This window comes from Portunus trituberculatus, chromosome 14, assembly GCF_017591435.1.
Source record: "Portunus trituberculatus isolate SZX2019 chromosome 14, ASM1759143v1, whole genome shotgun sequence".
NCBI lineage: Eukaryota > Metazoa > Arthropoda > Malacostraca > Decapoda > Portunidae > Portunus > Portunus trituberculatus.
The window spans coordinates 4,278,714-4,302,980 of NC_059268.1; the positions used below are offsets into that span (position 1 = coordinate 4,278,714).

Here is a 24,267-nt window from a genome sequence, read left to right on the forward strand (position 1 = left end):
ATGTTGAAAATGGGTGGTGTTGGAAACCAGTGATGGTGGAAATAGACAAAATTAATCTTTTTTTAAATTTGAAAGTCAACTTTTTTTATCTGAAAGTCAACTTTTTTAATTTGAAAGTCAGCTTTTTTAATTTGAAAGTCAGGTTTTTTTTTTTCAAAGTCAGCTTTTTTAATTTGAAAGTCAGATTTTTTTAATTTGAAGTCAGCTTTTTTAAATTGAAAGTCAGTTTTTTTTATTTGAAGTTCAATTTTTTTTTATTTGAAAGTTAAAAAGTGTAGACAGCTGACAAGAATGGAAAAATACTGTCCTTTTAGTCCACTTACATATATGAGTCATGAGTCAATTATCACTTTACCATGTATTTAGATGCAGATTTATTAGAGTTTAGAAATAAAATGTTTAAATTTGCAAAGCTTTTTTTATTCATTGAAGGCATAAACAATCATACACCACTTATAATTTGTATCTCCAATGCACCAGTGAAAAATGATATATGAAACAATTGCAAATTTTCAGATTGTTCTTGAAAACATGCTGAATACAGAAACTATCTTTTATATATGAAAATATTTTTAAAATTATGACTTTTCTCATAAAATTCAGGAAGAAAATTTTTTTTTAACAAAAATTACTGCCACAAAATAGTAAAATGTAACATAGAAAGCTGTGAGCCAAAGTACTAAAAAGGAGCACAACCTTTCTACCAGAATTCATGAATTGAGTCCACTCTTTCTCTACATTTTTGTCATTCTGAATTAGGAAAAAACAAATGCTGATGTGAATACAAGCTGGTGCTGGAGATTTAGATGCTATCATCAGTGTCTTGACAATTAATCAGCTAATGACTTCATCCATGGTGCAAATCTCTTGCACTAATAGCTATAACATCAACAATCTAGACACATGGAAATATAATGTACAATAACCATCAAGTAAAGAGAGTGGTGGACTGCTGCAGTAATTTTCTGTAGAAGTTGTGAGGAATCTAGGCATCAGATAGAGCAGCCACTCCCGGTAGAGTTTTCCCTGTTGAGAAAAAGGAATACAAGATTTAAAAAGTCTTGTAAACCTATTTAAATTTTAGCAACTTGTGTTTGTAAAGGTTATTTCTCAAATACTTTAGGAAAGTTATTTGTTATCAAGTCTAGACCATGATCATGCCTACCCTTTGAAATTCTTCCAGAGGGGCCAGAGCAAATTTATACCTGTTAATACACTTCTTTCATGCATATTGCTCTCTCTCTCTCTCTCTCTCTCTCTCTCTCTCTCTCTCTCTATGGAAATGATAAAGAGCCTAAAGTTTGAATGTTGGCAGCTCAAAATATGTGGAGGTGTAACTGCCTTACACCAAAGATGGGTTTGGGTGGTGATATGTCCCCTAATATAGGTACCATTATAAATCAAATTGCCTGTGCCATTAATGGGCAGAAGCTGAACAGTGCTTCCCACATATACTCTTCAAGTATACCTACAGGTGCTAAAGGCCATAATGTAAAAAAAAAAAAAAAAAAAAAAAAATCTCCACAAAATCTTATTTGACTCATCATTTACTTTCTCTAACTTGCAACTAAAAGTGAATGATGAGTCCAACAAATCCCTGATGCACCTGATGGGTAAATCATGGTTCTAAAGGTTGTACATCTTTAATTCTTTACTTGCACAAAAAATAAAGAAAGAAAGAAGGGATAATAAAAATGCAATAACTCATACCTTCCAAGAGCTCGAGAGAAGCACCTCCACCTGTTGAAACATGAGACACCTTGTCTTCAGTATTCCACTTGGCACAACATGTGGCAGTATCACCACCACCAATTATGGTAGTGCAGCCAGAATTAGTTGCTGCAACCACCATATCCATAACACTCTTGGTTCCACTGGCAAACTTCTCAAACTCAAATACACCACAGGGTCTGGAAAGCAAATGATAAAACTATAATAGTAAATCCTGGTTAAGTCGGACCTGAGTCAGCCAGATATTGAATAAGTTGAATAGTTTTAGGAATTTATACATCTACCTGTTTTTATTTTTCTAATTCTTTTTTATTTACCTATTTATTTTTTATGTTCTATCCTGAGTGCACTAGTAGGCATGTTTTGCCCTTTAATTGAGCAATGTTGAGTCACTAGGCTGATATACTGGTTAAAATATCCCAGATAGCTCATACATTGCCTGCATCATTTAAAGAGGTCTAAGCTATTAGAGATGTGAAATGGGTTCGTGTGCTGCAGCACTACCAATGCCAAGATCAGTGTTTTACACAGCTGACAATATCCAAGAAGTAGTGTCTACCTCAGCTTTAAATTGCATAAGAAATATATTTTCAGTGTGTGTGTTAGTGTTTTGTGTCAGACCTACATACATATTTACTTACCATGTATTTACCTAGTTGTATTTACCTAGCTGTAGTTTTACAGGGCCTGGGCTTTATGCTCGTGTGGTCCTGTCTCCATATCTACACTAATCTAATTTTTCTTTAAAACTATGTACACTCTTTGCTGACACCACTTCATCACTCAAACTGTTCCAAGTCTCAACACATCTTTGCGGGAAACTAAATTTTTTAACATCTCTCAGACATCATCCCTTCCTTAGTTTCTTACTATGCGATCTTGTGCTTCTAAAGTCATATTCTTCTCTCAGGATCAGTTTCTCATTATCCACTTCATCCATTCCGTTAATCAATTTATAAACTTGTATCAGATCCCTCTCTCTTCTCTGCTCCAAGGTTGGTAGATCCATAGCCTTTAGTCTCTCCTCATATGTCATCCCTTTAAATTCTGGAACCATTCTTGTAGCCATTTTTTGTAGTCTCTCTAATTTTCTTATGTGTTTCTTTTTATGGGGAGTCCACACAACTCCTGCATATTCCAATCTAGGTCTTATTTTAGTACTTATCAATTTCTTCATCATTTCCTTGTCCATATAGTGAAATGCTACTCCAATATTCCTTAGCAAATTATACGTCTCTCTGAAAATTCTATCAATATGGCTTACCGGTTGATTATTTTCTTCCATTGTCACTCCCAAGTGTGTGTGTATATGTGTATTTATCATAATTGATGGCTCAAAAGATGCACTTTTCTCCAAAAAAAAAAAAAGCCTCAGGAAATGGGCCTACATCCTATGAGGCCAAGGTTCAGTACTGAGGCAGTGGTTAGTGGTCAGTCTATGGCAACAGAGGTTATAAAATTAAATCCTAGACATCTTCACACATGTGAACAAAGTGACGATTGATACTACACCACAAGTTTTTTTTTTTTTTTTTTTTTTAAGTTAACACTATATAGTAGGTCATACTTTACAGTAATTTATTTAGAATGATACCAGTCAGGAAGAATTTCAATGTCACATCAACCAAAACAAAACACGCAGTAGGCGATCTTGATCTTGACAAGGGCATTCTTTACAAAGTTACTCCTTTAGGTAAGACACTTTCGCAGAATAAAAATTGCATCAATCATTTAACATTCTTACCTTGCATACATGTAAAAAATTATGTAAAAGGAAAAAAAATATGATTATTAGGTCTGTAGTCACAGTCTGTGCTGACTGTGAATGCCAGATACATGTTTACATTTCAAAACACAACTGGTACATAGGCTATTACCAAATACTAAAGTTTTTAAATGCAAAATACTAATAATCTAAATGTACGTGAGTCTTCAAACGTCAGGTGATATCCCTCACTTCATATTCAGAGCTTAAATCTGCTCATTTACCTCTTTTTCCACTTCAATGTCTGCCAAATCTGGGTGCGTCTTATGAGCCATCAAACTGTGTATTACAAACTGTGTATTACAGGGTTTGAGTGGGGATCATAGTGACTGTCTTCATATTTACATTTATCTATTTTTTCCTTAATTTTGTGCACACTTTCTGCTGTTACAATCTCTTCACTCAATCCATTCCAGATGTCCACCATCCTATGTGGAAAACTTAACTTTTTAATGTTCCTCAGACACTGACTTTTCATGATCTTGGAATGTCCTCTTGTTCATCTATCTCCATCCTCCTTTAGTGATACCAGGTCTTGTCTATCTATCTTTTCCATATGGTTTACTAACTTATACATAGTTATTATTAGGTCTCTTCTTTCCCGTATATCTTTCAAAGTTAGTGGTTCCATTTCCTTCAGTCTTTCTTCATAGGGAAGATCCTTTATTTCCAGGAACATCTTTGTAGTGCTCCTTTGGATTCTTTCTAATTTCCTAATGTTTTTTCTGCCTGTATGGTGACCATACCACAGCTGCATATTTTAATCTAGGTCTTATCATAGTCAGTCAATCAATCATGTGGGGCATACGCCAGGGGGCGCATTGCCTCACCCACCCTATGGCGCGACTCTAGGTGGTCATGCCTTGCGAGTCTCCATGCAGGCTCCCTTCTCGTGCCAAGTAACTCCCAGCAAGAGGCAATCAACTTGCCGCAGCCATGAGTTCTGTGGACGTCCCCTTGGCCTCCTCCATGCTGGGTTACCCCTTTCGGAGATCACCCAATATGCAGGATCGGCTTCTGGGTAGTGTGCCACATGTCCATATAGTTGCAGTTGGTGTTGACTCCATGCTGGTAATTGGCCTTGAATCAGTCTCACAGAGCAATTGCTGATTTGACACAAAGTCATATCAATGGTACCCCATGATCCTGCAAAGGAATCTAGTACCAAAGACATCAATTTGCCTTTTCATATCGGTGTTCATTGTCCATGTCTCACAACCGTACAGTAAGACAGGGATCACTAGCGACTTGAAGATCCGAATCTTCATCCATCTGCACAGGTACCGACAATGCCAAATACTCATGTTGAGCGAGTCCATAACACTGTGGGCGAGGCCAATCTGCTGTACAACTTCCTGGCTCGACCCACTGTTGTTACATACTACACTACCAAGGTATGTGAAATTTTCCAAGATCTCAATGTCCTCGCCACATGCATGGATAGACTGTACTGTTTCATCCAGTAAGCCTCCAAACACCTGAACCTTGGTCTTGGGCCAGGAAACCTGGAGTCCCAGGGGCTTCATCTCCTCATGCAGTGCCTCTAGAGACATTACCAGAACCACAAGTGACTCAGCAAAGATTACTGCACCATTGGCAAAAACAAGATCAGTAATCTCAGTATTGCCAACAGATGCTCCACAATGACTTTGGTCTACAACTCTACTTAGTACCCAGTCCATGCAAATGTTGAAAAGTGATGGAGCAAGCACACATCCCTGCTTCACTCCCGTACTCACAGGGAAGAAGCTGGACATGCCCCATCCACACTTCACAGCACTCACAGTCCCAGAGTAGAGGCCAGTTAATAGACCAATAATCCTTGCAGGAATCCCATGGAGACACAGAAGATTCCAGAGTGTCATTCGATGCACTGAATCAACTGCCTTCTTGAGATCGACATAGGCTGCAAGCATCCCTTGTCAAAACTCATGTCGGCGCTCCACCAGTATGTGAAGTGCTAGGATTCGATCAGTTGTTGACTTACCGGGCAGGTGACTGCAGAAACACATCAACAGCAAATAGGCAAGCACCTTGCCTGGTACACTGAGCAGTGATATACCACGGTAGTTATTGCAGTCCTGACGGTCCACTTTCCCCTTCCAGATTGGGATGACCAATCCTTTTTTTCCGGTCAGGGGAAATGATACCTGAATGCCATACAGCAGTCAAGACAGCATGCAACCCACAGATCATGGCCTCAACCCCTGCTTTGAGAAGCTCCACACTGATGTTACAGATGCCAGCTGTCTTTCCACCTCTCAACTTTGCCACAACCTCTTTGACATCATCAATGTAGGGTGCAGTTTTGTCAATGGGTGGATCAGCATCCAGCATCTGTAACCCTGCAGTTTGGAGCTGTCCGCTCGGAGGATCCACCGTGAACAGCTGCTCAAAGTACTCAGCCCAACAAGCCATCTGCTCATCTGCATCCGACATGAGGCAACCATATGCTGTTTGGATAGCGCTCGCCTGAGATGTAGATTTGGAGTGGAGTATCTTCAGGGCTCGATCAGCAGGTTGGAGGTCATTAGCATTTAAATGACACTGTACATCCTCAGCAAGACCCCTGACATACCTCTCCTTGTCTCTCCTCAGGAAAACTCTAGTCCTACGTGACAGAGCCCTGTACTGCTCACAATTCCCAGCAAGTCTGGCAGTGCGACTCTCTTCAATACTGTCCAGCGTCTCTACCGAGGCGAAGCCACTCCATGACCCTGGGCACTCCCCAACACATTCCTTGGTAGCTTCAAGAGTCTCAAGTTTGAAGGTATCCCATAGCTCCATATTGCACATCCTCCACACATATGTATATTATCATGAACCATTATTAGCACTCCTCCTCCCTCTTTGTCCTTCCTGTCTCTCTTCCAGCTATTATATCCCTCCTCTTTAAAGTTAACATGGATCTGCTCTCTTAATTTTGTTTCAACAAAGCACATTACATCTGGCCTTTTCTCTTTCAAATAATCCTTAACATCCAACATGCTGGATAACAACCCATCTATATTAGTAAGTCACTCTTAATTTCTTGCCTCCTCCATGATCTCCTCTTTCTTCTGTATGTACCACTTCTTTAGTCTCACATCTAAAACCCTTCAGTAAAAATTCTTTTTCTTGAACTCTGTCCTTTTCTTTTCTTTTTTTTTTTTCCTTAGCTGAACTTCTTAGCACTTTCTCCTTTTCTCTCTCTTCTAGGTTCATATTTCTTTTTATTCATATATCCCTTTGTTCAGTAACATCAGCCAGCTTCCCTTTCTTAGCCATAATTTCCTCTACTGCAACTTGGGATCTCATTCTCACTTTCATTAGTTTTCTACCCCCTTCACTGTATCTTCCTAGCCTGATCACTTCTTCCACCTCCTGGTCCAGTTCTTGTGTGCTGTCTTGAACTTGTTTGATAACAATTTTGACCAATTCACTCTCTTCACGTTCTCTCATGAATTTGTTTGGATTTTTCTTTTCCTTTATCCCAAAAATCACAAAGCTTTTCCTCTTATCCACTGTATCTTTCACCAGGTCTTCTTCTCTTTAATTACTTGAATTACAGTGACTTTCATGTTTTTCTGAATTTGTCTCTTCACAACCTCTGAAAATTTAACTTTTTTTCTTCTTCCTGTTCCTGCTTCCATGCATTTCGTAGTTCCTTCAGCTCGTTTTCACCCAATCCACCTTCTACCCTGTCCACAATCCCATCCTGCACTTTAACCTGTAAGCTCCTTGAGGAGTTTTCGTAGTCTTGGCATGTGGGTTTTAGTACGTCATTTTGTTTCTTTATTTCTTGTATCTCTTCTTTTAATCCCTGATTGATCACACTGACCTTTTCACATTCTACCAATCTGAATTTTAGCTCTGTGTTTTCTGTTGTTAGTCTGTCCTGTTTGTCCATTAGAGTCAACATCACTTCCTTCATGTACCTTAACTTCCTTTCTATGTTAACCCCCTCAGTACCGTCCCGTACACCCGTACGAGATGGGGAGGTATGGTACTACATACCATCACGTATATTGGTACGGGATACATTCGGAATTAAAGTTTAAAACAGTTTGGCTGCCTTGTTTGGCATTTGGCATGGTGGTATTAGCAACTAGGATGGTCTAGGCTCCGCCTACTCTGTGACAGCAGCAAATCAGTGAGTGATACATCACGACATGTCACGATGGGGTGGCGTGAACCAAGAGTGACGTAACGTAGTGCCGGTTTGTCTGCGTAGGATTATCGTGCTCTGTGCTCCTGCTTCCACGCCATTTTTGTCCAAGGAACTGTGCTGCCTTCTCTGATAATGGAGGTTGATAGTGACTGTAGCTCTGGCTCTGAGTACTTGCCTGCTGACTCAGATGATGAGTTTAGTGATGATGATGAGTATAGTGATGTAAGTGACTTAGAGGAACTGAGTGATAGTAAGTTACTGGAGGAGAATGAGGCGGTGGTTGACTCTGGGTGGACGTTCCTGGCTGACATATTCAATGACGTTCGCCCTCACACCATCCCTGAGTTCAGTGACCTTGACTGGGAGATAAATGGACATGTGCCAAAGTTTTCGTGAGGCGTTTTGTTACTTTTTTGATAAGGAGATAATGGACACATTATGCAAATGGATGAATGAGAGGGCTGCTAATTATTTTCAAGCCACAGGTAAAACCAAGGTGAATGGACTAATATGGCAACCAGTGAACAGTGATGATATGTACGTGTTTGTTAGCCTACTTATAGCAATGGGAATTGTGCCAATGCCTAAGATCCGCATGTATTGGAGTCATAGTGTGCAGGTTGGAGGCCCTGCCATATTCTGCAAGGAGGTTATGAGTCGAGGCAGGTTTTTGAGCATGCTGAAATTTCTTCGGTTTTCTTCACCTGCTGATGTTCAGAAGAACAAGCCTAGCACCAGGATTGAGCCCTACCTGTCTCTACTACGAACCAGAAGCCAGACCCTGATGAAGCCAGGCCGGAATATTGCAGTAGATGAAGCATTGCTTCTGTGGAAAGGAAGACTAGGCTTCAGACAATTCATAAAGACTAAGAGATCGAGGTTTGGCATAAAGGTTTTTGTACTCTGCCCGTCACACTTTTCAGTGGAGGATAGGGCAGCATCTAGTCTGTCTGTCTCTGAGGTGATTGTAGTCCACCTTATGAAGGACCTGCTGGATTCTGGTAGACATGTGGTGACTGACAATTGGTATACAAGTCTGCGGTTGAGTGACTACCTGCAGACTCGAGACACTCTCCTGACTGGTGTCGTCAGAAGTGGCAGAGGACCCCCCAAGCGAATGATGGAGGAAAAGTTAGAGAAGCATCAGGCTGTATTTGCACAGAAGGACAACACTCTCCTGGTGAAATATCAAGATAAAAAGGAGGTCACAGTAATGTCAACTCTCTACACTGCTGGTATGGTTGAGAAGGCCAAGACATATTTTGGAGACAAGACTGTGTTTTACAACAAGCCCTAGCACATTGACCGGTACAACAGTCTCATGGGCAGCGTGGATATGGCTGACCAGCTACTTGAGCCATATGCAAGCGAAGAAAAAGTCTTGCTTGGTTAAAAAAAAGTGGGAATTCATTTCATATTCTGCACTCTCCTGAACTCCTTCATTATGTACCACAACCAAACAGGGTACAAGAAGGATTTCCTCGCCTATATCATCACTGTAAGTGAAGAGCTATGCACAGCGTGGGTGTGAAGATTTTACACCAGCAACAGAAGTCAGGAAGTCATCAACAGCCACCCAAGAAAAAGAAGGAAGAACTTCTACATGCCTGGGTGCGTCATCAGCCGAAGAAGCAGATAATGTGCCGTGTGTGCTACAGAGATTCAAGCAAGAGAAAGGACACCATATACTATTGTCCTGGGTGACCTGGTGAACCAGGCCTTTGTTCGCTGTCACACTTCACTGAATATCAAACAGGCAGTCAGAGTGAGAAGTCAGGTCCATCGCCCAAGTCCAAGTCAGGTTCCTCTTCCAAGTCACGTGCACCACCAAAATCACGTCCGTCACCCAAGTCATGTCACAGTGACCTGTGACCTGACAACTTATACCTGACCTCTACTCTACAGCACTGTGGTGAGTACTGTACAGCAATCTTTTTTTGAGAGAGGGAACACCTCATACTATAGAGTTTTTTCATAATTATTATTATTATCATTATTATTATGATTATTATTATGTGTTATTATAGTGTGTATTATGTGGAAACCATTTATATTCATATGTACAGTGCACTTATACAATAAAAATGAATGAAAGTGACAAATACGAGCAAGTTTAGTGAGTGATTATGAGGGCAGTATAGAGGCGAGTCTCACGCCTAAGGCGATCGGTGCCGAAGGGGTTAATAAACCTACTCATACTACCTCTTTCATCCCTGAATCCAGAAAATCTTTGTCCATAATATCCTCAGTTAGTTTCCTTAGTCCAACAGGAGTTTAAATGTACCATTGGTTTTCACACAGTGGCGTATGTTTTGATTGCGTCACATATGGAAGCACTACTCTGTTCCATCTCTCTCTCGTTTTTCTTTCCATATATATGATCCAAAACTTATTTATTATGGAGACAGGAGAACCTATGACCCCCTACCCCCTATACATATGTCTAGGTCAATGTCCAGCTCCTATTGTAGCTTTTCCCTGCGAGTTGCCCAGAGTCGTCTGGACGGCACGGTGTCTACGCAGTGTGTGTGTGTGTATTTACCTAGTTGTAGTTTTACAAGGCCTGGGCTTTATGCTCATGTGGTCCCGTCTCCATATTTACACTTATCCAATTTTTCTTTAAAACTATGTACACTCTTTGCTGACACCACTTCCTCACTCAAACTGTTCCAAGTCTCAACACATCTTTATGGAAACTAAATTTTTAACATCTCTCAGACATCGTCCCTTCCTTAGTTTCTTACTATGCGATCTTGTGCTTCTAAAGTCATATTCTTCTCTCAGGATCAGTTTCTCATTATCCACTTCATCCATTCCGTTAATCAATTTATAAACTTGTATCAGATCCCCTCTCTCTCTTCTCTGCTCCAAGGTTGGTAGATCCATAGCCTTTAGTCTCTCCTCATATGTCATCCCTTTAAATTCTGGAACCATTCTTGTAGCCATTTTCTTATGTGTTTCTTTTTATGGGGAGTCCACACAACTCCTGCATATTCCAATCTAGGTCTTATTTTAGTACTTATCAATTTCTTCATCATTTCCTTGTCCATATAGTGAAATGCTACTCCAATATTCCTTAGCAAATTATACGTCTCTCTGAAAATTCTATCAATATGGCTTACCGGTTGATTATTTTCTTCCATTGTCACTCCCAAGTCCTTTTCCTTTTTTACTTTTTCTAGTTCTACTCCATCTCCCATCTTACAGATTCCCACTGGTCGTCTTTCACTTTTTCCCATTTCCATGACATGGCTTATGTCCACATTGAATTCCATCTCCCATTTTTTGCTCCATTTCCAGATCTTGTTTAAGTCTTCCTGTAGCATTTCACAATCCTCTTTTTGTGTGTGTGTGTGTGTGATCAACTCTTAATGGTAATAGGTTTCCAAAATTGTGAACGAAAAAATCCTTTGGGTAACTTGGATTGGCCTTCTCCAAACTGGTCAGACTTATGTATTGTTTATTGTAAAAAAAAAAAAAAAAAAAAAAATATATATATATATATATATATATATATATATATATATATATATATATATATATATATATATATATATATATATAAATAAATAAAATAGATAATCCCCAGAGTGTAAGGCTACTAACTGTTGCCACCATACATAACCACAAAAATTATCAAGTAATATTGTCTTTTTAATCAAAATGTAGCCCCTTTATTTTCAAAGGGAGTGTTGGGGGCAACTGCATGTAGGTACTGATGAAAAAATTAACACAAAGATCTTCCAAGATAACCGATTATCATTGTATACGCACCAAAGGAAATCACTAGAAAGGCAACAACAATCATTTACTTTTAAGGAGAGAAAAATTCTTTAACTAGATGTTATTTTGGGAGCTTTTGAGTAACTGGTTATTAATAAGTTCCAACAGCTTTAATTCATTTCTTAATTTCAAAAAATTTATTTTCTACTCTCCCACTTATATATATATATATATATATATATATATATATATATATATATATATATATATATATATATATATATATAAATTGTATCAGTTTCATAAACATAAATAAGATAAGATAAGAAACTGAAACACCTTACCCATTCCAAACAATTATCTTTGCCCTGGAGATTGGTTCTTTGAAAATTTTAACAGACTCAGGCCCACAGTCCAGTCCCATCCAAGAGGCAGGGATACCTCCTTCAGCAGTAGCACTCCCAGTCTGAAATTTAGGACAAAAATTGTAAATATACACACACCCACAACTATATATTGAGTTAGAAGAAGTAAAAAAAAAAAAAAAAAAAAAAAAAAAACGACAAAATAGACACAACTTATGGAAAAGAAGCAAAACAAATAAGAAAGGAGGGGTGGATGTAATGTTCTTTAAGAAAAGCTTAAAAGCAGTTAAAATAGAATATTGCAGGATATAGCAGAGACTCAAATTGGTGTGGAGAATATGCAAGGCATAAAGAGGAAGTCATAGAGATTTATGTACCAACTAAAACTAATGGTTGGACAAATGAAGAATAAGAAAGATAAAAGATAAAAAGATCTGGTAAGAGGAAATATTAAGAGGGGATAATTAGTTATATTGGGAGACTAAAACTGTAAGGAGATGTGCTGGGAAGAGTGGTACACTGAGGAAACAGAATCATCTTGGAGAGATAAATTATTACAATTGGCATTGGATAAAATTCCAACACAATGGCTGGATAAGATTTGGAAAAAATGGAGGAACATCAAGATTAGATCTGCTATTTAGCAAAGAACCAGAAATAATCAAGAATGTTCAAATAAAGCACCCATTAGCTAAAAGTGACCACACTGTAAAATTCAACAGAAATGCAGAAATAGACAATAAAAGGAATGAAGAGACTTAATTACAGCAAGAATGACTTTAAAAACATTGACTTTTTTAAAGATAGATAATGTGATTCCATAGGGCTACAAGGATCTAGGAGAAATGGGAAAAGTTACTTAAAAATTACTTAAAAGGGCCTGCTGTGGTACAATGGAACCATGCATGCTTTGGGTCCAATGGGTCTCCAAGTGCATGGGTTTGAATCCTGTCCACAGTCTAACTAGGTTGGGCTTTCTCACTCAGTTTCCTAGCAGGTGGGCTTTCAGATAGGATATACCACAAAAAGTATCCCTTTCCCGTGGAAAAGCCCACATGATAAAAAAAAAAAAAAAATCCTCTCAAGTTTTGCACTTTCTTGGTTCTTTAGGTATACCATTAAACTTGAGGATCATGAAATTCACAGTATTGAAAACATTGAAAAAATTCTTATTCATTTTGGTCTGTTAAGAAGCTAATGTTCACCCATCCATCCTCACACTTTACTCCCTTACCTCAAAATACAAATATTTAAGTTGATGGTTGTGTTGTAGTTTCAGTGGATAATGCTTTTCTAAAGACAAAATTATGGGAAACATACTTTATTGAAAAGGAAAAAGAAGAAAAATTATAAGAATGTTAACATTTCATGCAGGGCTCCAACCTCTAATGCAGTATTCACTAGCATTGCTAACTGATATGAATGAAAAATAAACAATGACAGGCAGATCTAACTATGAAAGAAAACAATGGAAACAACAGAAAGTTTTAATTGTACAAAAACCATCATGTAATATGGCATTGGAGGGGGAAGGGGAGATGAGTGAAAGTTGTCACATGTTGATTATCATTACATCAGTGCTTATGTATGTATCAATGACAAGTAGAGTTGCCAGACATTGATTATCATTGGTACATGTGTACTGTACACATGAACCAGTGACAATCAATGTCTGGCAACTGTATTCATGTCTTATCTCATGTTCCTTACCTACCAATGCAACATTGCATAATGCTTTTTGTACAGTCAATACTCTTTGTTGCTTTTTGTACAGTCAATACTCTTTGTTGTTTTCTTTCACAGTTAAATCTACCTATCAGTGTTTATTTTCATGTAATAGTAGTAGTAGTAGTAATGCCAATGAACTACACCAGACTGGAACCTTTTATCAATCACGAGAATGTATCAGACATGAGGTGACACCCCAAGCAGCATTGCCAACACCAGACAGACCCAAGAAAATTATGACAGTAGTCAGAATTTCTTTTGTAATTTTAATATCAAGAAAGCTATATACATAATGGTGGAATGTTGCGACATTGTTAATATTGCTACAGTGAAAAATAAGTCGACAAGGGTTCTCCCATTGATCAAGGCAGATACGAGTGGTGGTGCGCTCTGTGCAATGCATGCAAGACAGTGTTGTGTGGGATATGAACTCATTGCTTCAAGTGGTCAAAATGTTACCCATCAGTGTATATGACAGTGTCAGTACTACAGATGGGGAAGATCTCACCTCCTGGAATCTTGAAGTAGCACGTGTGATACTGATGGTAAGTAAATATGTGAAGATAATAAATGAAACTCAGGACACAAAGAATTAAGGATTAAGTGCCAAACTTAAGGATCATGAAACTCAGATGTGCAAAAGTCATGAGGAGGATGTACAAATGAAAAGTATAAAAAAGTTTGTCCATAAATTACATCCAAGAATACTGTAGTTAGAATAAATGAGTTGTATAACAAAACAAGAAGAATTAAAGAGGATTCATGGAAAAGAGAAGTACAAGAATTAATGTGGAATAAAAACAAGCAAGTAAGAAATAATTACACAATGACCCTGAGATATGAACAAAGACAGTTTGAAAAAGATATAACTGACAAGTATAAACATGAGCCCAAACTCTTTTATTGACACGTGAATGGTAAACTGAGAGGCAAAGGTGATATAAGAAAAAAAGATTTTTAATGTAAAATCCATTTTCATCTACATACATACCCATAATTATTAATACCTCCATTACCACAGCAAACTTACACCATGTGTAACAGCTTGAGAAATAGAAACGAAAGAAATACTTGAAGTGTCCTTTCTCGTTTTCTTTGAGAAGTCACCCTGCCCATACCCAAATTTACAAAGCAGAGGCCATGTCCTGAGGTGGGTGCAGCACTTATATCCCATGACAGAGGGACAAAACCAAAGGAGTGAGAGGAGCATCACAAATCTCCCCATGAGAAAGGTCCAATGACCCAGAACCCCCAAAAGAAAAATTATCAAATTACCCAGAGATCCGACACAACAGGGCCCAGCGAAAAGGTATCCAAATACCTATGAGTAATATCTCTAAGATAAAAGAGAAGTAAAAGTGGACAAACTCATCCAGGTTCCTGCCCAAAGAACGGCAGGAATACTCCGAATCTTCTTAAACAAGACACTTGTCACTACTGCTCTAACTTTATGTGCCTTCACTCAAACCAATCAAATGTCCTCCTCGGAAATATCCTAATGTGCATGCTGGATAATCTGACATATCCAATGGGAAATAGTATGAGGGTGCACCCTATGCCAAGGCTCAGGAACAGTCACAAAAAGGCAGGAGCATCTAGGACAATCCCTGGTCCTACGAAGATACTCCCTGATGACTCTGACTGGGCATAAAAGCCTGTCCCCCTTTGAGTTGCCAACATACTCCATAAGAGCAGGAATGGTGGTCGGACTGAGATTTATCACCTGAAAGTTAAGTCTTCCCTAGAAAATCAGGGGCTAAAGAAGTAATAGAAGACCAACCCTTAGAGTGACGAGCTTCACTGAAACCCCCTGCAGTTCCCTAACCCAGCGAGCAGACATTAAGGGGAGCGTGCAGTTTAGATCAGTGTTGCCATATCTCTGATAAATATGCATGAATCACTCTGATTTTTATGTTGTAAAGTTTTGGTAACATGTACATCAATATTAGACATTCATCCCCATTCTAGTCCCTAACCCTGCCATGCAATTGCAATTGCAACTATTATCAGCCCAACAACCTTCATTTTCCTGTGGCTAAGACACATTATGATATGAAATGTTTCAACGTCATAAAATTTTTCATTTCAGCTTTTGTTTTTGTTTTATGATTTTTTTTTTCAAAATCAGCTTTTTCATTTTTTTTTTTACCAAAAAATATCAATATAAAATTACAGGTTACATAATATAAAAAATAATAGCAACATGAATTGAATGAAGAAGTATTCTTCTGCTTTTCAGTTTTTGTTTCATTGAAATCAAGTTAAAATTGGCTTCAAAATATATTTTAGAAGGGGAATAACTTATGTTTTGAGATACACACCGATACAGTTTATTGATCGATCTAAATCCCGTTATAACACACTAGGAAGTTTATTCAGGTTTACTATATGTTCTTTTTATTATCTACAATCTCATAATACAATTAGATGTATTTCTAAGCACATCAGGCTCCTAGTCCCCCCCTTCCCTTCCTAAAGGCAAGGTATTGTCTCCTCAAGCTAGGGGGTGTCAGAGTTGCCTTTTTTTTCCTAAGTCCAGCTCTCACTTTTTTTGGTTGTGATATGTTCTTGAAGTTGCATGTTAGGCAGTGCATGGTTATGGTGTTCTCGTATACATCAGGCTCAAAATTTTGTCAAAGGCAGGATCTGGGCATGAACAATGAGAGGAAAGTAGGTTTTTCAGCCTCCTTTTCATCAGCATGACAATCTCACTGTCCCTTTCCACATCTTCGTTTCCTTTCTCAATATTTTGTAGAAGAGCTGCTCTAATTGTTAGTAATGAAGCCTTTTCTTCTTCATTTCCTTTTCTTTGTTCTGCATGAGATGTGGTGGGCTGTGGCATGGGAGTGGCAGGCTGTGGTGTGGTGGTAGTAGGGGCGAGGGTGGTGCTGGGTAATGTGAAGATGTGTATTGGAGCATCTGAGGTGTTAGGTTCAATACGCTATCTTTTTATTCTTTGAGCTTCCATATTCATATTCCAGGTGTTCTTCCTCTGCTTATTCCTCTTAGACACCTGTCCCATGGTTGGCAGTAGGTAAAAAGCAGGATGCAGTAGCTAAATTACATGCTGTTTAGCAAAGAGTGAAAGGCAGGTAGCAAGAGATGCAGCGACAACCTCTCTCTGTGATAGCTTTCCCCGTACTGATTCTCGCTAGTGGCCTTGACTGACGCCATCCACACACACACACACACACACACACACACACACACACACACACACACACACACACACATTTATTTTTGAGTAAAAGAAACTGATTCTGCTGATGTAAACAAATACACTTGGTTGAGTACAGGACCTTTAAATGGGATTTAAATGGAAACCAGTGTGCATTTCATCACAAAATTCTGTGAAATAATAGCTAACATGTACATCTACCATATATTTTTTTTTCACAAAAATTTTTTTTTCATATTTTTTTCGGTCTCCAAACCAGACGCTCCCCTTAAAGCCAAAAGAAATGAAGATTTTAGTGCAATGTCCCTCAAAGAAGCCAAACGATGAGGCTCATAAGGGAACTTCATTAAAGAATATAAAATCAAAGACAAATCCTACGCAGGAATGCGTGGCGAGCAGGGAGTAGCAGACTTAGCAAATTCCCAAAACAGAAATGACAGATCCAAATTCTGTGAGATATCAAAGCCAGCTTGCCAGAAAATGGATGCCAAAGCTGAACGATAGCCCCTAATGGACGGCAAGGACAAGTGCTTTGTGTCCTAAAGAAAAATAAAAAAGTCCGCTAAGTCCATCACAGAGGCCGAGAGAGGATGCCAACCCCTTAACTCACACCAACCACAGAATTTGGACCACCTTCCCTTCTGACCAGAAGGGCCATTAATCTAGCAGCCTTCCACAAAAAGCTTCTCTTTCAGAAGAGATGCTGGAGAGTCTCCATTTGTGAAGGTGAAACACCCCTGGAGACTTGTGAAAGAGGTGGTGATGAGGCTGGCAGAGCAGAGAGGCCCATGGAGGCAACACCTGAGAATCGCCCACACTAGCAGACTCAGAAACAGAGGAAAACAGTCTGTCTGACGCCACTACGAGGCAATCAGAGCTACACTATTGGATGTACGGTCCACTCCGACCCCACACACTTGTGACTGAGGACGTCTACCACTGCATTGTGCTGTCTCAGCACAAACCTAGGGTGAAGAGAGACCGAGTTGTCCTCGTATCACTGGAGAATGTCCCCCGCCAGACCCGACAGAGACTCAGACCGAGTGCCCCCTGAATTCCGTAAATAGACCACCACTGTGCCTGACAATTCCTGCTGAAAGGACTGCAGACCCTGGAAAACAGCCATTATCTCCAGGTAGTTAATATGAAACCTCTACTTCTGTGGAGACCAAACCCCCAAGACAAGAGTCCCCCAGATGAGCACCCCAACCGTGAAGGGACGCGTCGGAAAACAGAGACTGTTCTGGAGGAGCCATCACAAAGGGAGCTCTTGACCTGGATCCATCCACCAGGAAAGGTCTGCCACACACAGCTGTGAAGGAGGAACCCGCAACTAGGATGACCTGACACTGCCCTCCAGTGTTTCTTCAGGCACCACTGAAGGGACCGAGAGTGTACCTGGCCGCCTGGGACCAGCCTCTCCAGGGAAGCCAGATGACCCAGGAGTGACCTTCATAGGGATACTGTAAGGGGTATGTCCTCTAGAAAACTCTGAGCCACTGACAGAAACCGGCTGACCCTTTCTGGCGACATGAAAACCAGAGCCCTCACTGAATCCAGCATTATGCCCAGTTACTCCTTCCTTCAGCTGGGTACCAGGTCTGATTTGGACAGATTAATCTATATACCCAACTGAGCACGCAGCTGCAAAACAGCCTGGATGGCCCCTATGCACCCCTGGAGAGTGGTCCCTGTGACCAGCCAATTGTTCAGGTGCAGGGAGATTTTGTGTTGATCAACCCATGAAGACACTGGTGCCATCACCTTGGTAAAGACTTGCAGGGCAGTGCTGAGATAAAAAAAAAAGAACTTTGAACTGAAAAATCTTGCCTTGCCAAACTAACCGCAGGTACTTGTGAGAACAAGTGTGAATTGGAACTTGGAAATATGCATCCCTCAGATCCTGAGACACCATCCAATCCCCCATGTTCATGGACTCCAAAACTGATGCCACTGTCTCCATCTGGAATAGGCTGATGACTAAAAACTTGTTCAAAGCTGAGAGGTCGAACACAGATCTCCGACCATGTTACTTTGGGTATGAAGAACAGACGGGCATAAAAACCTCCTAACTTGCCCACTATAAGCTCTATGGCTTTTTTGGCCAACCTGTCCTGCACCACTAAGTCCAAGGTCACATGATGATCCGACCCCTCTGCATAATTCACAAACTCTATTGGTCTGGCAGACAAAGGAGGGGGATGCAAAAAGGGGAGAACATACCCATAACGCAGAGTTTTCACAACCCACTCTCTTGCCCCAACCTCCATCCACTCTCTCCTGTACTGCTGCAGGCAAGCGCCCACAGGTACAGGAGAACAAACTACTTCCCTACCGAGATCTACCCTGGCCATGGGATCCTCCACTGTGAGAACCCTTGGCCTGAAAGGAAAGCGGAGGACCTGGGGACAGGAGCTGACGAAGAGGCACTAGGAAACAACCTTGTCTGCCCTTTTACCTTGCTCCCACGGGGCGCTGAGGCTGAACCCCGAAAAGAAGAGGCTAACCACTGTACCACAGAAGAGAGTACATGTTGCTGAGAAGCTAAGTGCTCATTGTTCTGCTCCCTGACCATCACAGCTGAATCAAATAGAACGTCAGTAAAAGGAGAAGAAAGAAGCTGGCATTTCTTCCTGTCAGAAAATGTACAAGACAATGAATCACTACAGCCTGCCTCCATAACATAAGGAGTCTACAACGTAGCTTCTCAGCAGGATGAAGAACGTCCTCATTAGCCTTGGCCAGTGCCGACAAAAATTCCAAAACATCCTGCTCCATGCTAGAAGCAGTACCAGATCATGCAGCCAAAACCTGGTCTGTCCAAGAGGCAATGTCAGCCATGGAGCCACACACTTTCTCCATTTGCCCCAACAGACAGGAGATCACTTACAAGTGTGGTGGGGAAGTTATGTGAAATAGTTATCAAAGAAAAATGGGTTAAATATCTGGAAGAAAAACAAGTTATATTGAACAGACAATTTGGGTTCAACACAGGACGGTTATGTGTGACGAATATATTAAGTTTCTACTCAAGAATAATAGAGCAACTGGAAAGCAGATATGGATGGGTGGAGACAGTATACCTGGATATAAAAAAAGCTTTCGATAAAGTCCTTCACAGCAGACTACTCTAGAAGTTAGAGAGCACAGGATGACTGTGAGGAACTTTGTTAGATTGGATAAGGGATTATTTGAAGGACAGAAAGATGAGAACTATGATGAGATACATACTCATCTTGAAGTAAAGTAACAGTGGAGTGCCATAAGGGTCAGTGTTAGCCCCCATTATGTTCCAGGTATATGTAAATAACATTCAAAATGCGGCAAATAGTTCCCTGATGATGGAAAACTGCTAAGAGTAATCAAAACCAAGAGGACTGCTTGCAGCTGCAGGAAGATGTAAACAAAATCTACGAGTGGAATAAGAAGTGGAAATTAGACTTCAATGTCATGAAATGTCATGTAATGGAACAAGAAAGAGTAAGAGAAGACCAGTGTGGAACTATCTGATGGGAGAGGAACAAATATATCAAATAGGAAAAAGATCTGGGAGTGATTATACATGAAAATCTGAACCCCGAAAAACACATAAGTAAGATATTTGGATCAGCATATAAAATGTTGACTAATTAGAGTGGCATATCAATTCATGGACAAAGAAAGATATGATGAAAAAAAAAATATCATGAGCATGATACATCCTAAGCTAGAATATGCAGCAGTGGTGTGGTCACTGAACTCTGAAAAAGATATTAGGAGATTAGAATGGATTCAAAAGATAGCTACAAAGATGATGCCAGAACTAAAGGATCTAACGTATGAAGAAAGGTTAAAGGAAATGGGACTGCCAACCTTACAAGATAGATGAGAATGAGGAGATCTAATAACAATGTATAAAATAGTAAATGGCATTGAAAAAATAGACAAGGAAGACCTGGTGCTGGTGACAGAAGGAGCTGGATGAACAAGAGGACATGTAAAGAGGAATTAGGATGAGGCAGTGTGTGAAGAATATTGGAAAATACAGTTTTCCACATAAAACAGTGGAAAAGTGAAATTCATTAAGTGATGAAGTTGTTACAGCAGATAATGTGCATAACTTTAAAGAAAAATTGGATAAATGGAGGCATGAAGACAGGACACTATGAGTCCTGTTTGAACCCTGTATAATACAACTAGATAAATATACCACAGATCAACTGTAAAGTGAAAAAAAAAACCCTGTATAATACAACTAGGTAAATACACCACAGATCAACTGTAAAAGTGGAAAAAGAGAAAAAAAAAATGCTCCATGCTGGTAAAAATGTCTGAAAATTATATTTCCTTTCTAAGATTAATATATTATTTAGTTGTGAAAAATAATGCTAATAGCTACAAATAACATCATAAATAAACTTACATTAGCATTTTCGTCAAACTTGTCAGCTGTGACAAAATCAACTGGAAAATGCATCTTGACATTCTTCTGTTGGGCCTTTTCCATCAGCTTGTTTACGATCTTGGCACCTTCCTCATCAAACAAAGATGTACCAATCTGCCAAAAATATATAAAAATAAATAAATAAATCCTAATATTTTGAGGTACAATCAACTCCAGTGCGGGTTTAGCTGTACTAATGTACTATCTGTGTAGTACTACGCCTCAGGGTATCGCTGAAACATCTCATTAAGAATGAGGCCCCACGCACATAGGAAAACACTATCCTCAAAATAGAATCAGCACAATAGTGCAGTAACCCCTACCTACAATCACAATAGCGCAGTCACCCCTACCAAAAGGAACCAAACTCCCCATACCCGACCTCCCTACGTCCTGTTTTCTATCTCTGGGAGGTCACTCTCTTGATAAGAAGACGCCATTCCATGTTTCAGCGCTCGTGGTAGCTGGACCTACACTCACTTGTGCCTGTATCGCCGGCTCTTAGAGCCGGTGTTTTCTCTGGGTGTTTCTTTTCAGCTTTTCCTCTTGCTTTTTGGCAAGAATCTTGGATTTATAGACGGATTACACTGTACCTTTTCGTGTGTTTTAGTGCAGTGTGGTGCTTTTATTATGTGTGTTTATAGTGACCATATGGTGGGGGAGCCGGTAGGTGTTCTCGAAGGTTCTCGAGTGCGTTAGTGGCCATTTTTGTTCGGTGTGGGGCATAGTGTTTGCTCATGGCCTCTGCTGTTCAGCTCCCTGTGCGTGTGCAGTGTTTTGATGCCACTTTTATGGCATTTTGACGTATGTTGCGGTCTTTTGCGCCGCCGAGTGTTGTGCGTCTCCTACGCCCATGTTGGGAGCGATAAGGTAGTGTTTTACGTGTGATTTCTTTTCAGTTCATCATGCCTACTACCAAGTGCCAGTTTTCCTCTGATGGCAAAGGGTGCACATATGAGTTTTCATGCAATGGCCATGATTTGTGTGTGCCCCATCGTCCTTGTGTTTCAAAGGACTTCTTGTTTGACACTGACAAGTGTGAGAAGTGCTGGGAAAATGTCAAATTCCTCCAATCTGTGGGCAAGGTGGATAAGCTTTGCCTCCAGTACACTTCGCTGCGCCGATCGTGGGAGGCAGTGCAGCGTTCGGCCAAGAGGAAGGGGAAGCACGCAGTCTGGAAGGACGAAGCCTTCCGCATGGCTTTCATGGGCCGGGGCTCTCGGACAGCGGTCCCGTCCTCTGCTGGCCTCTCCTCCCCAACCTCGTTGGTCGTGGAGGAGCCGGTACCGGGGCCATCTTCGGTACCTCACGATCCCGTGCCCGGGGATCCATCTCCAGTGGTGCCGCCTTCCGCTTCCCCTGGCGCCCCCCTCGGAGCCTCTGCCTCCTAACATTCATGAGCTCCTCTCGGGGATTTTGGCCCATCTCTCCTCTGCTGCTCCTCTGCCGTGCGCCCAGTCCTCGGCTCCTCCCCTAGTGGCGGACCCTCACCCTGCTACACCGCTTCCCCTCTCTAGTCCGGCGTCTCAACCAAATGGGGTGGATTCGTCCCCTGTCTCGGACGGCCCCCCTTCGGAGGAGGAGTTGGAGCTGAAGGTTCTGCCGGAGTCGTGGGCTCTTGTGCCTCCAGATTGGCAGGTGTCTCAGGTCGCCAGGTTGGCCATCTTACTCCGCCGAGATGAGGCCTCCCAGGGGGAGGCGGTTCCAGTGCTTGGCCAGGTGTGCTGGGGGACATTGTGCCACTCTCCTCTTCCTTCCTGGCATTTCCGTCCTCTCTCTCAAGCGACCCAGCCTTCTCCTACCTTGCTCCTTCCCTTTCCTTCCAGGGTGAGGAGTCGACGGGCCGCTCGATGGGCGTCATGGACGGCGGGCCAGGCAGACCAGTTCCTTAAGGTGGCCAGGGACTGGTGGGATCAGTCGGCGGCACGGACCCAAAGTGCTCCTGTTTCCAGACCGTCTGCAAAGCCCAAGACTCTTCTACTTCCGGTTGGGGACTCTCTGGACGCCCGGGTGGGAGTCTGGCTGTCGGCGCGTTCCCCACCCTTCTTTCCTCCTCCCTTGGCCACCCCTTCGTCGGAGATGGTGAGGCAGGCTGAAAAGGACAAGGCTTTTGCTTTGGATGCCTTTTCCTCTTTTCAGGCCTTGCTGACGGCAGAGAAAATTTTGACGGTTCTGTCACAGAGGCAGGATCTGAACGCACGGGTGTCCTCATCACTCCTGTGCGCTAAACTCCTGCCTCTGCTGCGCTTCGCCCTCTGGCAAGGGACTTTAGCGATGGCTTCTTCCATCACTCAGACTCTCTCAGCCCACTTAGCCTGTTGGGAGGCAAGCAGTGGCTCCTCTGCCATCTCCAGCGCAGTCGGCCCTTCTCATGGGGGATCCACTGGGAGCTTCCTTTGGGTCTATGCAGTTGGTGGCGGATGCTCTCGCACGGTCCCCTCAGGTTGCGGTGGTTTACTGGGGAGCTCCATCAGGCCGCGCAAGTCCTGCGAGAGCGCGTGCTTCATCATTTTGGGCTGCCCCTCCTCGATACCAAGGCCCGTCGTGCTTCCAGAGGACCTCCAACAGATTCCTCCCCTACCCGTCAGCTTCTCGCCAGGCCCAGTCCTCTTCAAGGGATAGAAGAGCTCCGTTGGGTCGGGACGGCGGTCTCTCTACCCGCAGAGCTTCGGGCCAGCCCTTTCGGACTACCACCGCAGCACCCCAGGGGCCGCGGCGGTGACTCCCCAGTGCTGGGTCGCCTGTCCAATGTGGCCGACAAGTGGCCGGTCGGCATGTGGGTGGGCAGGGTGGTTCGTCAGGGCCACTCCTGGGAGTGGGCTCAAGGCCGTACCCCGCGTCTACGGATACCTCCTCCCTTCTCTTCAACATCACCTCAGCTCTCAGCGATATTGCAGGAGATGCTCCTCCATAGGGTACTGGAGGAGTATTCCGGCCCTGTCTTCCTGTCACGTCCCTTCTTGGTCAGGACCCCCAGCTGGTCGTCAACCTTTTGGCTCTCAACGCCCACATCGAGTGTCATCACTTCAGGATGTTAACGCTCAAGCAGGTCAGGGAGTCTCTTCTTCCGCACTCTTGGCTAACCTCCCTGGACCTCGCCAATGCATATTGGCATGTGCCGATAGGTCCGCGCTTTCGTTCCTACCTGGCAGTGCAGGACCACTCCCGCGTCCTGCGTTTTACAGTCCTGCCCTTCGGGTTGAA

At 41.8% G+C, this 24,267-nt stretch overlaps 1 protein-coding gene across 1 annotated transcript in view; it reads right to left on the bottom strand.

Annotated features, from left to right (window-relative positions):
* Window positions 1-404: 404 nt before the first annotated feature.
* Window positions 405-24,267, bottom strand: part of LOC123503533 (phosphoglycerate kinase-like) — a 54,825-nt gene continuing 30,962 nt past the window's right edge. The window contains exons 7-10 of the mRNA XM_045253372.1: window positions 21,043-21,177; window positions 11,714-11,835; window positions 1,711-1,910; window positions 405-1,026 (exon numbers count right to left, since the gene is read on the bottom strand). Coding sequence (XP_045109307.1) covers window positions 986-1,026; window positions 1,711-1,910; window positions 11,714-11,835; window positions 21,043-21,177 — 498 coding nt within the window. The 3' untranslated portion in view covers window positions 405-985. The remainder of the gene's footprint in view (window positions 1,027-1,710; window positions 1,911-11,713; window positions 11,836-21,042; window positions 21,178-24,267) is intronic.